The 15896-nt window shown below is 45.5% G+C and overlaps 1 protein-coding gene across 4 annotated transcripts; it reads right to left on the bottom strand.

Annotated features, from left to right (window-relative positions):
- Positions 1-798: 798 nt before the first annotated feature.
- LOC311523742 (RNA-binding protein 4B-like) lies at positions 799-15619 on the bottom strand. Of its 4 annotated transcripts, XM_084634038.1 has the most exons (4): positions 15552-15619; positions 13473-13895; positions 5037-5756; positions 799-1421 (listed from the first exon to the last, which is right to left on the bottom strand). In XM_084634038.1, exons 2-3 carry the CDS (start codon positions 13882-13884, stop codon positions 5044-5046), a joined length of 1125 nt encoding a protein of 374 aa, XP_084490164.1. In that variant the 5' UTR covers positions 13885-13895; positions 15552-15619; the 3' UTR covers positions 799-1421; positions 5037-5043. The 4 variants fall into 4 exon arrangements, 3 of the variants coding, with proteins under 3 accessions (XP_084490164.1, XP_084490165.1, XP_084490166.1); XM_084634039.1 differs by lacking the exon at positions 5037-5756; XR_014712412.1 differs by lacking the exons at positions 799-1421; positions 5037-5756 and adding an exon at positions 7418-7527 and having other exon boundaries at positions 11871-13895.
- Positions 15620-15896: the final 277 nt, after the last annotated feature.

The following is a 15896-nucleotide window of genomic DNA, read 5'->3' on the forward strand; positions in this document are numbered from 1 at the left end:
CCCGCTTTCCTTGCGGACTACAGATCTGATTAGAGAATGGTGGTAGTAAGACAGTCAGAGTAGACTAAACTAGATGGAAATAGATTTGTTCAGGCACCTCCAACTCTGAACTTGGCTCATGCCCTTCAAGTTTATCAAGAGAGACATAGAGCAGCTCTCTTCAGAGGGATTTGACAAGAGCTGGGCTGACCGCAGCAGGGTTGCTGCTGCAGAGATCTACTTACCTCCTTATATCTTTTTCAAGCTGCAACTTCTTCACAAGAGGAAACTACTGAGAAGCAGTGACATCGGCCTGTGGCTCTTTCCCCATGCAGCATGGACCCTATATACCCTGAAGAGGGAGTTCCACATCAAAGTAGCATGAATAAGGCTGTTAAGTCCTGCAACAGCTGACCACTCAGAAATTCCTGCCTACTGTTGCCTCTCAAAGGGTATAGCTTAGACCTAGACAATGCTCAGAGGTGAACTAGAAAGGACTAGTGCATAATGCAATGGCTGAGGACTCTGGGGACCTGAGTTCAATTGCCAATTGAGCTACAATTTTTTCCTAGTGTTACTGAGTCCCTGCTCCTGCCCCTTGTCTTGTCTATTTAGATTGTAATCTTTGTGATACCTATATGTATTTACAGTGCCTACCACAATGGGACCCCCACTCTCCTTTGAGGTTCCAGGCACTACTATAAATAGTGGCTTAAGTACTCTGTCTTGAACTGTTTCGTTCCATAAAATCACTCCCACAAGCTTAGACCAGTGCACCATGCATGGTTCTGATTTACACAAGACACAAGTATACTCTCATCTGTTATAAGTGTTTATTTTGCTGGAAAAAGAGAGGTGGTCAAACGATGCTAAACTTCAGAGAGAAGGAGAGTTACAGATTATATTCCAAAAATAATGTTGGGGCAGAAGAGATGACTCCAGAGTGCAGGCTAGAACTAAGGGGAGCAGGCTTTGCAATACTACGTTAAGATTAATATTTCATACTTAACTAAGACTGGTTATTCACCTTTAAAAACAAACATACTATTAAATAGGCAAGCTACAAACTGAACTGCAAGAGGAAGACAGTAATCCCAAGCACGTCTCCAAAAAAGAGTTAACTGGCATTGCAACTACTCTAGCTCAAAAGCTGGGCTTAGATTGGGTAAAGGGTACTAACGTCCCAAAGAGCAGCAGAGAATAATGGCTCTAGGGTCATTGGAAAATAAAAGGCCAAAAAATTATTCAAAGCATTTTCTGAAAAATAAAAAAAGAAAAGGAAGTTAAGTTACTTTTCACTACACTTTGACGAGAGACAAATGTCCATTATGAGTAAATGCATTAGCCGCGATCAGTATGCTTTGAAGCCCAGCACAGTTTGACACGTACGATATAGATTTCACGTGCAACAGGAACCCGACGTCCAGCCGCACATATCCTACCTGAAAGATAAAAAGCACAATTCATTCAAAGGCCTGAAGACAGATTTCTGCCCTCAAATACACTCAGGCCACCTTGAGTCTCCTGTACAAAGAAGAGGCGCATTTCCTAGAGAAGAAGTCAACCTATTTGTTCCTGAAAGCCACAAAAATCAACATGAGAAATCCTTAATGGTTATGGTATTAATGAGGTTCCTGTTTCCAAGCTCTGTGTTAATTGGGTCCAAAACCAAAGACATAAATTGAGCTTCATGTTTACTCCTTGGTCTTGGCTGTGGTTTGGTCAAACAAGTCCAGGCTTTTGTTTTACCACGAAGAGCTGCTCGTTTATAGAATTCATTGCATTTATAGAGAAAACTACTTCATGTGTAATTATACTCCATTTATTTCCTGTTAGAGGCAACTGTATGTAAACTGAGCTCCAAACACTGAAAAAAAACTAAGGTTATATTTGTACGGGAAGGGTCCTTAATGATCAACGACTGAGTTTTGAAAAAAGTTACTCCACAGCACGTGCAGGCAGCCCTCCCACACTGGAGTCCATTTCAAGTTCTTTCAGTTAAAAGATTAAGTTTCTAGTCTTTAGACAGCCTTCCTAACCTGACCAGTACAGCACATCTCTGAGTCCGCAGGCAGATCTAGTGCTTCTGCTGATGCTCATCATTTTGCCAAGCAGCAAAACAAAATTAACTAAACCAATTCTGTTCATTGCTGCTGTTTAGAACTCCTTACCCAGAGCTAGGAAGCCAACAACCAAGTCAGTTTCACTTTATAGCTGCTTGGCAAAGCAAACACCACCAGCAGGGGCTGGAGCTGCAGAATCCTCATCCTGGCCCTTCCCTACCAACAGCCAGCTGGTGTGGGAAGAAGAGAAAGCTCCTTTTTCCAGTAGTTAGAGGGCAATGGCACTCCAAGCCAACTGGACCTCTAATAGCCAGAGCCTGATACCGAAGACCAAATGTTCACATGGGGCCCAGGATGGACATCCTGATTAAAATCCCTGTGCTCACCCCCATTACTGGGGTGACAAGAGGAGCACAGAGGGCTTCCATCAGTACACTGACCTGGTCCTTTACAATAGGCCCGCTCCACCATACCTACTTCTAGGTTGCAGGGAATATTTTTCCAAGGACAGAGAGTAGTTCTGCTTCTTAGAATGTGCCTAAACAGAAAGTTTTAGAGAAGGCATCTGCTGTGCTGTAGCTATTGGTATGACTGGGCCAATTAAAGAATCACTGTAGTTTAATACAGTTAAGTGTAGCATTCAAGTTATGGCATTAACAAAACCCTGTTCAAATATCTTCTCTGAAATGCAGGAGCATCAAGACCTCCAGCCCATTTAGAAGCTCATCTTCTTGCCATGGATCTAAGTTTCCAGAACATGGACTAAAAATAGCTCTCAGGGTTGAGGATGTTCTTGCTCACAATTCAAAGACAGCTTGAATTAAACAAGAAGAGAAAGAATTAAGAACTCGGATAACTCAGTCTCCAGAAGATTTTGGGTGAAGTCTTCAAAAGCACCAAAATGACATAGGAACCCAAGTCAACAGGGGTTAGGCACTTTTGAAAATTTTGCCTTTTGGCCTTTAGACAATGGCCAAGAAATTTAGGTTTAAAAACCCCATTTACTTTACACAAGGTTTCTTTTAAGTTTAAAGTGCCTGAGGACCCTGCTTACTTGCAGAAACTGCTTCCTGAACACAGACTCTCAGCAGCTGACTTTAGGGATTAAGGGTAAAATGTTCCAAAGTGCCTAAGTGATTTAGAAGCCTAAATCCCAACAGACATGGTGTCTTGTATTCAGCTTGGTGTCTTCTTGCACTGAAATTGAAACCTATTACAAGATTCATTGCAACCCTACATGAACCTGACAGCTAATGCACTTTTGAGAGAGGATGCAGAATGGCGTACTCAGTGGGGGAATCAGTAGATAACTCCCCAATGCACTGTAACAGAAGTAACCCCTGGAAATGCACTACCTGGGCCTCTTCTGCTGTAGTCAAAGAAGTCATTGAAGAACAATATGCTACTACCTGGGCTAAGCTCAGCTCAGCGTACAATGCTGTTATTTGAGTCAAACTTCTGATCTCTCTCATTACTTTTACATTTGAACCCTGGCCACATGCAACAGGAGCCCTGGCAGATTCCCAGGTCCTTCCCACTAGGCGTGGTGCAATGACAAGGCAAGAACCTTTATGCAAGGTGAGCTGAGTGAAGAATCCAACCCTGTAAAGTGAAGTCCCTCCCATGACAACAGACTGGGAGCAGAACTGGACACACCAGCTACACCAGGTGTGTAAGAGGGGGCTCAGATTTAAGATGAGAATTCTAATCCTCCATCACCTGTCAAATCCTCTGGCCCCTCCTAGGTCACCTAGTATCACTGGAGGCCATGCCACAAGCTTCCAACTGTTTAAACTGAGGCAAGTTAAAGCAGTTGTGGGTGAATGCTCCTGTTCCTTGGGAGCAGGCATTATGGTAAACAGGATGCTCACTGGCAGGAATGAACGAGACAGTGACCATTGTCTTCAATGTAAGACACTCTCCTGACTCTCAGGCAACTTACAAGCTCCAAATATTATTTTGTGAACAGTATTTGTGATAGTTCAGACAAGTAAGACACTGTCCCTGCCCTCAAGGCCTTAACTCCCTGACTCATCTCTGCTCCTGAAGTCCCAAGAGGAGCAAACATGTGCCAGTAACTTCTTTCATCTTTGACTCATTCAGCACATGTGCCCTCCCACTTCCTAAATTAGACTACTACAGCTCCCTCTCTGTGGGGGCTCCCACAAGGCCATTGGGAAGTTTCATCTACTGCAGAAGAGATTGATCAGAGGAAACTACACCCATGCTCCACACAATAGTTGTAAGTCGTTTCACCTGGAAATTCGTGCTTACTGCAATTTACAATGCCCTAGATATTCTGGGTCCTAAATAGCTCCCCACAACATCATGTCCCAGTGCATGAGTTTGAAGGATCACCACCGCAAAGGGGGGGAAAGAGCTCTCAAAAACCCTCTCATCATAAGGCTGAAATTGGCTATTCTTAGAGTACAGTGACAACTGTAATCATGCTCTAGCCTTTAACTGCAGGAATTTGAATCCCCTTGACAATTAATCCCCTGGCTGTATCCCCATAATTCCATTTCTGGCCTTATTAATGTAGCTGTACAGTAGCAGCATTGGTAATATAAAACATGCTCTATTTGGGGGAAATGTTCCAAGCCCTACATGTACACCTGTTTCAGTTATATGCACAATGCACTAGATACTCTTGTGACAGATACCTCTGAAAAACATGCAGTATGTCTAGATTTGACTCAGTTTACATTTCATTTTTAGATCCTGGCTTTGGAAAGTGTCTACTTCCAGGTGAAAGGCCTGATGTATTATTAATGTAAAGTCCTAACAAGGGTCAAAGCTTTGCCAAATGCCTGACAAGTGAAATTCAGAGTTTAATAGGTATAAGGCACTTTTTGCTACCATCCAGTGATACAGGGTCAAATGTGCCCCTGTAGCACCATATATGTTAAGTACTTAGAACCTAGGAAGAGGATCCCCAGGTCCTCAAAGTATCCGGGACAAAAACCTATGAACTAGACCGGAAAGTGCTCTCACCTCCGACTCAAAACGCAGAGTACCGCGCCCTGTCCGCATACGACTCCCGCCCGAACCGCTGAACGTCGTAGAGGGAGGCCCGAGCGACCGACGAGACTGGAGACAGCTGACAACGTTCATAACCGTACGCCTCTCCGACGGTGGTGGCCGCGGTTGCCGTGCGACGCAGGGGGCTTCTATCCCGGGTGTAATAGGTGGAGGATGCGGCTGCTGCAGCAGCAGTTGCAGCTGCAGCTACTGCCGCTGCGGCTGCTCCTGGGGTTGGCAGCAGCGCTCTATCGTAAGGGTCTAGGGTAGTAGTGAGGCGATTGGCCATGGCTGTGGTGGCGGCCATGGCTGTGGTGGCGGCCATGGCTGTGGTTTGTACTTGGGAGTATTGCGCGTACTGCGAATACTGGGCCATTGTTTGCTCTGCATAGGCGTCGTATGCAGATGCCGTAGCATAGGGCCTCACGCGGTATCTTTTGTAGTAGTCGACCATTGCTCCATACCCATCATCGTAATACATGGTCTCCCCATAGCCCGCGGGGTAGGGAGTGCGCACCGCTCCGTACTGCTCATTATAGGTTTCGGTAAAGTCAGGCACTTGCCCCGTGCGATCTACCGGACACTCTTTAGACCAGTGCCCTTCTTTCCCGCACCGATAGCAGCCACTCTTGTCTCCCATCCCGGGCGCGGTCCTGAGCCGACTGGTGGACAACTGCACGTGCATCCGCTTGCCTTTAAGAAACAGACGCAAGAATGGTTGCTATAATAAACTGATGCCACATGGAAAACCACAAGATTTGTAACAAAACAAAGCATATTAAATCTTGATCTAAAAATGTATCAAGACAAGCTGATCGATTCACCCCCTCAGTACATCTAACCAGATAGCTACAACTATTGAACATTCTGCCCATGAGTCAAACCAACAACTTTACCCGTCAGCTTTTACGGGATACTGGCTCCTCACTGTCTACTAAGATTTACCCACGTGAAGTGGTACAGAGCCCCAAGAACAGACAGAACTCCCAAGATCTCCAGTGATTGTATCTGACTTGGAATGGTTATTGATGGAACTCCGGAAGGAAACATCCTGACAAATCCCAAGATGACTTTTCAGAAGGTATCCATATAATGATTGTCAGAGCAGACAAGGAACACTACAACATGAACTACCATACTTAGCAAGAGAGTTCAAGTTCAAGAAAGTTACATACATTGTTAGCCTATGTACAATTCAAAATGGCCTACAATCTCTGGCTTCTGCTTCCAGGCCTGGTGAAGGCTGGGCATTAGCAGAGACGTACAATAAGCTCACACCACAGCAATCTTATGGCAGGCGATTTGCAGAGAAGCTAAACAAAAAGGAGCCACATGCTGACCATCCAGGCCACAAGGGAGACCAGGAGATGTTAACTGGCAGAAAGGGCACTGGTTACATTGGGATGGCTCCTAGCAATGTCCAAAGAGATCTTTAACCCCCTTTTTAAAACACAAAGCCTGCAGCACCTGATGGGAAAAAGTAGCAGGATGTATATAGATGTCATGGGCTCTGTGGACAAAGCATTGTACGACTATTGCATGTGCTTGTGGGTTTCCATTGCTTATGGTCAGGTTTGTGGAAAAACATTTTCCTCTGACACTGAAGTCAGTGGGAGCTGCTCTGAATGTCAGGCCACTTATTTAGATGCCTTTATAGCAATCTTGATATGTAAGTTTAGACCATCAAGTTTGAAAGCACTAACCAAACTGTCAGGCAATCTTGCCATTAAAGTTAGCTATAAGCCTCTGGATCATTAACAGTTTTGTAAGAGCAATTTGCTCTTCCACCTCAAATGAAAAAGCTACACACACACGAAATTTCTCACACTGCAAGCACTTTGGCTGCATGTTTAGTCTGTGAACCTAACCTAGAACGGTTTTCAGTACCAGTGAGTCCTGCAGAACTCAGTGCTAGATTTTTCTTTGGCAGTTTTCTTTGCCAAGATGTCTCAGGTGATTGCATACAGCAAGTGAGCTTCTCCTTGCAGAGGACGCAATCTATTCTATTTAGATTCTTATACCATGCACCTTAGAACAGCAGGAATGCTGTAGTTGCATGCTAGATGTAGATGATGTACTACAAAGAAAGTGGATTTGCCAGTTAGCCCAAAGCAAAGGAGCATTTCAGACCAGAAACTGTCTACTTGTCACTCAAAGTTTTGACTGTAGGACAAGAGACTGAATATAGACACTACAAAGGAGTTCTTGGTGTGAAACAGCCAATACTTCAAGGAGCATAAATGTAGGAATCCTTGTGGCTTTGGTATTAAGTGCAGATTTAAGCATAGCACTTTTGCCGGCTAAACTGAAAAATATTTAATTGTTTGAATTACTGAGTTACTTGCTACTTTCAGTGAATTAAAGCTATTTATTGATCACCATTCTTGTGCTTTGCAATGTACAAAAGCAGAGGTGAGAAGATCTCTCCAACCGGGTGACACTGGAGGAGCTTCTGCACATAAAGCTGGAAGAGAAAAAAGCATTGTAACCATAACATGCGACGTCTCTCTCTGACATAGAATCCGGCCCTCAGCAGCATTCAGAGAGTCAGAGCCCAGATTATATTCTACATCAAGACACCATTTCATTTAGATGTTACAGAACATAAATCACAAGAGAATCCAGTAATCCTTTAGCCAGAGAGTCCATAAAACAGTCCCAGTTTAACTGCACAAGTTGATGGGTGACCTCTTGCCAACCTGACTTACCTTAAATTACAGAGATATAGCCACTATTTACGGTAGCAAAGCAACTTACCACTATGGGACTTACCTGACAGAGAAGGACACCATGGCATTCGCCCTCTACTGTGCTTCAAGTGTTTGAGACTGATACTAAACAGGTAGGAAAGTGCTGCAGGCTCAGGGCTGGAAAAACTATTTATACGATACTTGACTATAGCAAGCTACCCGTGTCACTTTTGAAAATAGGTCTTAAGAGGTTAAGTGACTTGGGCATTTTTGAAAATGTTACCCCTAGTGGTGCTTGTGTTTTCAGAAGTAATAAAGCTGCTCTCAGAAAAAACCACAAGTAACTTCATCTTTTATATATTCTAGATTTCCCACACACACTATGGTGTAGTATACGATATTGGCAGCTCTGAAAACTGAAGTCACTTATCTATAAAACAGGTTTGGCACTACCAGTGCCCACACAATGTGCCAGCACCCTCACCCAGCCAATATGTCTCAATCCTGACCTGGAAGGCCACTTTGAAGAGAAGCGGGTTCATCCTCTATGGCCAGTTCAATCTTTGGACTTTTCAATAAAGCACCTGAATGCAGTGTTTATGAGAGGTGCACAGTTGTTCAACAGGAACTGGGCTGGGACCCACCAGCTTATTTCATGGGAATTATGGAAGTGCAATGAGTAGGTTTGGAAGAATTTGATTTTTAATCAGAAAACATCTATTTCACTGTACAACAGTGGTTCTCAAACTTTTGTACTGGTCACCCCTTTCACATAGCAAGCCCCCTTATAAATTAAAAAAACACTTTTTTATATATTTAACACCATTATAAATGCTGGAGGCAAAGTGGGGTTCGGGGTGGAGGCTGGCAGCTCGCGACCCCCCATGTAATAACCTTGTGACTCCATGAGGGGTCCCAACCCCCAGTTTGAGAACACCTACTGTACATACACTAACCATTGGAAAAAATATTTCCATCGATTAAAATTATTATTAAAATTTACAAATAGGCAACATAAGAAAAATGCTGCTTGAGAACTTAAAGAGTTTGATTGAAGGATATTTACTTTGTATAATTTGATATGTGACGTTGACAATCTGTGTTTTAACTGTTATAAATCTTTAATGTTTTGAATCTCAATGTCTACTGTCATTAAATAACTATTGTCTGACCCTCCCTCCCTTAATTTCACACAACTGTGAACATTTAAATCAACAAAAATCTAAAAAAAATGTTTAAAAATAATATTATCCACCAACATTTTATAAAAATAAAAATATTCTGCCAGGCCTAGCTTGGGGTGTTAACAGCTTTTGGTCACTGAGCCTGGGACAGAAGAATTAGTGGCAAGGTGCAAAATACCCTAGTATTAATCTGTCTGTCTCTCTCTCTCTCTCAACACCCTTTGTTGAATATCATCAGTGAGAGTTCTATTTCTGCTTGTCGCTAGAAAATGGAAACCAAATGTCTTAGCCTACATACAGTGCAGGGAAGTTTATTAGTAGAAACATGAAACAAGCTCTCATGCATGAATATCAGCACTGCCACAAGCTTCAAATGGCTAACTCCCTAAGAGCCGATTAATTTCTATGTAGGCCGTATGGGTGTATGCAATGCTGCGTCATAGACCCAAGACAGTCAGGCCTCCAGGCACACATCCTTTCTTTTACAGAGTTGCCTAAAGATACACCTAGCTGCTACTTCTAAGAGAAGACAAATATTCTGTTCTAAACAGAAGAGCAGCTGTTTTTTTTACTAGAGATTATTTCTACAAACCCCTACCAGGTTAACTTTTGGGATGAGGTGTTGAGAGATGCAGCATCACTTTCAATGGTGATACCAGACACGCCCCTTAGCTGCCCTCTCTGAGGTAGAGCTTCACAGCCTAACTCCCAAGACTAGATAGGGCTTATCCATTGTAGGACCCAAAGATCTGTGCACAGGTGTAACACTACAGTCTACAAATCCACTTGCTTTCCACATTGCACTAACAGATGGCTTTTGTACTGCTAGAGCAGAAGACAGCTTGTGCAACCAAAACATTGGAAACAACAAAAACTGCATGTCTGCTTTGTTGCCACTGCTCAATGTTGATAAATGGAAAGTATTCCCTGCTATGTGCATTAATCTGAACGCCTATTGAATTCCTAAATTATCGGGATCAACTCTGTAAGAGGTCTGGGCACCACTCTGGGCAGGTCAATGGAAACCTCTGTGCAATGTGCAGTAGCAAAGTTCCAAAGTACCATAAGGGATGGGATGGAGAATCCTGAAGATACAATACCTTTCTATAAATCATTGGGACATCTCCACCTAGAGTACTGTGTTCTATTTTGGTTGCCCCAGCTCCGTAAAGTATGTATCAGAAACAGATGAGGGCAAAAGACAGGTGATGAGAATTATGAGTCTGAAAAAACTCTCATATGAAGAGATTACATGAATAGGGCCGTTTATCTTAGAGACAAATGAGAGAATGTGATAGGAATACATAAAAAAACTAATGGAATAGAGGCAGTAGACTGGGCGCTACTATTTACCCTTTCATCATACAAAAACATGGGGATATTCCACAACACTGATAGGAGCAACATTAAAACAGGTAAAAGGAAACACTATTTCCACACTGAGCACAATTCACACGTGGAACTCACTGCCTCAAGGTATCACCAAGATCAAAAACTAAGCCGGATTGAAAGAGTATTGACCATTTACATGGATAAGGATAGCCAGAACAAGAATAGTAAGTAATATAAACAGATGTAAGTTTTGGAAGAGATTTAAATTCTCCTGCTTCAGGGCAAGAGCTAATCTCTGCTGGGGTCTAGTTATCCCATCAATGCTATTACAGGGTCCCTTGAACCTTACGCTGAAGCAGTTGGTATTGGCTGCTGTGAGAGACAGAATACCGGACCAGAAAGACCACATCTCTGATCCACTTTGGCAATTCCCATGCTCCACAGCTCAGAGTTCCAACAGAACACGTCAATATCAATTCATCCTCTACCTTGAACTCCCACTTTTTAGTTGATTAAGTCAATTTGTCTCAAGCTAAGTTTGAAGGTACAATCTTCAAGACACCAGACAAATGACATTTTAAAAATTCAGCTGGTTCTCTTTCAGCCTCTTTTAAATGCTTAAGGCAGCCAGGGAGGTTTTAACTAGGCTTGGTAAGTCAGTCAACTGACTGGTCAAATAATGTCAATTGATCCCCTATTCAGTCAAATACTCCAGCAAGATTGCCATTCTGATTCCATTATGGTCCATTCTTTCATTTTTTAGACCTTCTACTCCTGAGGGAAATCTGCACCAAAAAATTAAATAAGCGCACAATATTTTAAAATTCTGCAAATTGTATTTATCAATAAATAAATGTATCTCCAGCATGGCAGTGGGGAGCACAGGCCACCCACTGGCTGCACTGAGGTGGGAGATCACCCTGAAGCCCCCACCTCCCCTGGGAACAGGGACTCCACAGTGAGGCTGCACCTAACCTGCTACAATGCAAGGTCTGGGCCTGCCCCAGAAACACCCTGGGGCCCTGCCCCTCTGTGCCAGGTGCACCAGATGTGGGTGGGTGGGCAGGCTCAGCCCAGCAGGATCTAAGTGTGGAGGGGCTTGGGGGGGGGGGAACAGGTGTGGGGCAATCTGGGTGCACAGAGGTTCGTTGGGGGGTTCCAGTTCAAGGGCAATGGGACTCTGCAGGAGATCTGGGTGAAGGTGAATGGGGTTCAGCAGGGAGGTCTGGGTGTGGGGACATGGGGCTCAGGGGGGGCTCCAAACGCCAGAGGAGTGGGGCTTGATGGGGTGGGGGGGTCCCGGTGCAGCTGCTTGGGGAATCAGTGGGGTGGCAGTCTGGGGGGCTCATCAGAGGGGTCCAGGTGTAGTGGGGAAGGGCTTGTCAGAGTGAGGGTTCCATGGGCCTGCTTAATGGGGGAGCCCGAGCTGCGGCCAAGGGAATGCTGCATGCCCGTCTCCTGCTCCCCTTGCAATTCCCCTATCCTCTTTACTTATCCATCTCACTCCCACATTCCCCTCCCCTTGCCCTATTCCACTCCCCTTCCTTCCCCACACCCTCATTTCCCCCACCCCCCTTACCCACCCCATTGCAGGCACTCACTGTTGCACAGAAAACAGGAAGGCTCCTAGCACACAGAAGCAGAGCAGGACTGGCACTAGGACCCAGGAGGTGGTGTTCAGCTGCAGAGTCGAAGACAGCCTCATTCAGCTGGGTAACTCTGTGCTTGCAGAAATGGGGAGGAGGGGAAAGCTCACTGGCTTGTAACCCTATGTGTCACCCCATGCCTCACCTCTGTTTCAAGGGGAGCAATCCCCCGCAAAAAACTGCACCCATGGTCGCTCCCCCCCCTTTTACTTCCCTGTTTGCAGGGAAGCACAGGTATTCGGGGATGGGGGGGGCCCAGTCACACAGAATCCCCCCAGGAGTAATCTTCATTTCACGTTTTTTCACATTCTTCTGAGTTAAAGTAACTCAGTTAAGTAACTTGTATTTTTGTAATTAGGCTAACTGTCTAAAGCTAAACCTATTGGAGGCCGTAACATCTTATGCTTGTTTGTTCCTGTTCTAATAAATTGGTGGTTTAAAAAAAAATAGACAGTTTTTGTGGACCAGTCTAATGTCTAACACTGGTCTTAACCTTAGAAAGATCAGGAATGCAAGGATCTGATCTTCTTTGGTTTTGCAGGACTACTGGGAGATCTCAAAGCTCTAACAATTTAAAGGAGAAATTAATAAAGGCTTCCTTATTCAAAAGGTTGATTGGTAACCAAAGTTCATTAGGAGTTAACACAGAGAAAGAAAGTTATTGTCTAACTAAAAATCCCTTCTCCTCTTGATACCTCAGCTTTCACTCTTCACTTTTGTGAGGTCATCTCTGTCTCATGATTAGAGAGCTAAACTCACACCATAAACAAAACCCAAATTTCTGATGTAAAAAAAAACAAGCAGAGTTTTAATTTAATAAATCTGTTCAGACCAACTTTATGTATCATAAAAAAAGCAGACAAGCCCATTTCCACCCCACCCCTCCTTGCAGGTCACCTTTAACGTGTTTTGGATCTCTTGTTTAACACCTTTTAAAAACTGCACAAAGCTTTAAATACTCCTAAAGATGAGGGACCGACATGTCTGGTCTCATGCAAGCTTCCTCCACATTTCTGTCATGCCCCACAATCTCAACCCTGCTATTCAAGTCCTGGGCTTCTGCAAACACACAGTTCTGCCCATGAAACTCAATCATGACCCACAGTGCACCCTGCTATTCCAGTCCTGGTCTCCCCACAGCTATGTCAATACCCTTCAATCTCCTGTAACACTTTTTCCAACCATAGTTGCAGCCACAGGACTATTAAATGTACAACAAACAGTTCTCCAGAGGAGCAGCACTGAATTACCTAGTTCATTAGCTAGACATGTACTTAACTGAAAGTATTTCTCAAATCCAATGAAAGCACTTTTCTAACTTGAACAAAAACTATGGTTTATCCAATTCCTAAACACCTCCCCAAGAACCCTGCACTTCTTGTGTTCATCTACACTGAAAAACTCATCCAGACAACATGATCAGTCTGAACGCCATTATTCATTCAGCACAATTATGACCCCATCACCAACAGATTTCCACCTGACCTGATCTTCTGGACAGAACCTGGCGCTACCTAGTCCTAGCGAAGGCTGCACTTTCCCTGGTTCATGTTTCACCTTGGAACTCTGTGTTGTCTAGGCCCCTGATGGCCTCCACCGCATCCTCAGCCCGCTCCATGTGCACAAATGCATAGTCCTTCACTATGTCGCACTCGATTACCGGGCCATACTCTTCAAACTTGGCCCGCAGCTCCAGGTTCGTGCAGGTGGTGCTGATGTTGCCCACATGCAGCTTGGTGGACGCCTTGCTCTTGTTCTTGCTGGCTTCCACGTTGATGCAGACACCATGCAGTTTGTGGTGATGCAGGTTACGGATGGCATCTTCGGCCGCTGTCTTGTCTTCGATGTGCACAAAGCCATAGTTTTTGATGATGTCACATTCCAGCACCTTCCCATACTGCTCAAAGAGCGACCGGATCTCTTGCTCCGTTGCCTCCCGGGGTAGATTCCCAATGAAGAGTTTCACCATCTTGGCAGAGCCTGGGGGAAGAAGAAAGTGGTTTAAGAAGAAGCACCCATCCAAGTGCAATGCTCTTTTACATCTCTGTACTTATATGGCCCTCTTCACCACAGTATTGCCCCCATTTTATAGATGCAGGAGCTGAGGCATAGGGTAGATTAAATGACTCGCCCAGGGTCATGCAGAGAGTATAGCTGATCTGGGAATTGAACCCAGGTCTCCAGAGTTCCAATCCAGTGTCCCATCCTTCCTATATAAGCTTTACTAATACTCTTCAGTGATAGGGTCCTATCCACGTAGTCTATTTACATGAAAGCTAAGTACAATCAGGAGAGACGACCCTATGTCCCATTAAAATTGTTCTTGACAATTAAGTAGGAAGTTTGGTATCAGTGGTTTCGAATGGAGTTCTAGGCGCTTTGCTGTTGGAGATGCATCTTTTGTACGAAAGACAGAACTAAGGCCGGGACCAGCATAATTCACTAAGATCCTATGCTACATTTTGTATAAACAAAGATGGTAACTGCAGTCTCCGGGTCAAGTCCTAACTCAGATAATTGCACTCTGCTGCCTAAATCCTCTCCTTGCACCTTCAATAAACATTTGTCATTTACTAAAGGGCTGAGCATAGTTTGGACACAATGCCTCTATTTCAACGACCTCACAATTTTATCCACATTGGACAGAGTGAAAGTATGGTATGGGCTTCCTGCACTGCTATGGTGATTTAGCTGCTGGGGAGAAGGTGCAATACTCTGATTTTGAAGGTGCTCAACGAGGACAGATGAATTAAGAGCGTGCGCATGTGCAAACAACCTTGTCTCAGGACTGCAGCATCTTACATTCATTCTGAGTACAACACCTGCTCTGCCATCAACACTTTAACCCAGGTTCACCCCTTCCTTCCACATCCCCAGACCCTGAACTACCTGATCATCTGCATCCATGCCACCTCCACCCCTATCTCATATCCGCCCTTTGCCCTGTATCCCCTATACATAAAGCCAACGCCCTCACCGCCTCTCCTGCCCTGACTCCACCATGTACAGCAAAGCCTTCATTGGTGCCCCATATATTCCTGTTTCCCATATACCCCTCCTTATACACACTATCAATGGCCCTCATTTTCCTCAGCTGCCCTCCAACTCCCACTTCTGTAACCCTCCCTACCCAGGCAGCTCAAAGGCCTGACGGCATCCATCCCCAGTTCCTCCCCCATACACATCCAGAGCCCCCACTGGGACCTCTCCCACCCCACAATCCCCCACCCCGCCGCCACACACACACAGCCCACCTCGGTACCTCCCTCCCGCCCCCAAACACAGCCCACCTCGGTACCTCCCCCCCCAACACAGCCCAGTCGCTCATGCTGACGCCTGCCCTAGAACCCTCACGTCCTCATAGTGCCCTTTGCTGTATAACCCCCCCACCTCCAACCTTGGCCCTACGCAGGCCCTGCCCCCCATCCCCCCCACGCACAGAGCCGCAGGGTCTGGATAAGCCCCACCCCATCCATAGCCGCATCCCGGCCCTCAGCTCCACAGACCCCGCCCCAACCCACCGACACAGCCTGGGCCCTCGCCCTCCCCACAGATCCCTCCACATACTCCTTCCCTCGTGGGCCCACACAGTAGCGCCCCAGCGCAGCAACAGGCCGGCCCCAAACCAAGACTAACCTCGCCAGGGACCGCACCTCCTCTCCCCGCGAAGCACACAAAATGTCGGCTGCAGCGGCGCGAGGCCCAGTCCCACCCACTCACCCCTCCCTCCGCTTCCTCATTGGCCAGCCGAGTGTCCCGCGCGCCTACTGGGCAGCGCTGGGTGTCAATCAACTGGAGAGCCATGCAGAGCCCAAGGATAGGGAGTGGGGCTCCTGGGTTGGGGGGGAAGGGAGGGAGGAGATTCACCAATCGCGATCGAGCGTTCCAAGGGTGAACCCGTCCCCCCACTTCTCTAGAGCCAATCACACCGCCGGAGAGGTGGATTGCACCATTGTTGTTTTAGGGAAGGGGGGGACAAGT

The sequence above is a fragment of the Lepidochelys olivacea genome, assembly GCF_965140295.1.
Source record: "Lepidochelys olivacea isolate rLepOli2 genome assembly, chromosome: 7".
NCBI lineage: Eukaryota > Metazoa > Chordata > Testudines > Cheloniidae > Lepidochelys > Lepidochelys olivacea.

What these genes read in the sequence shown, in the direction of transcription:
- LOC311523742 (XM_084634038.1), bottom strand. Translation starts at nt 13,884, where the DNA reads ATGGTGAAACTCTTCATTGGGAATCTACCCCGGGAGGCAACGGAGCAA. An exon ending in AGACAACACAGAGTTCCAAG is followed by an intron (nt 5,757 to 13,472) that starts GTGAAACATGAA and finishes TGTTTCTTAAAG; the next exon opens with GCAAGCGGATGCACGTGCAG.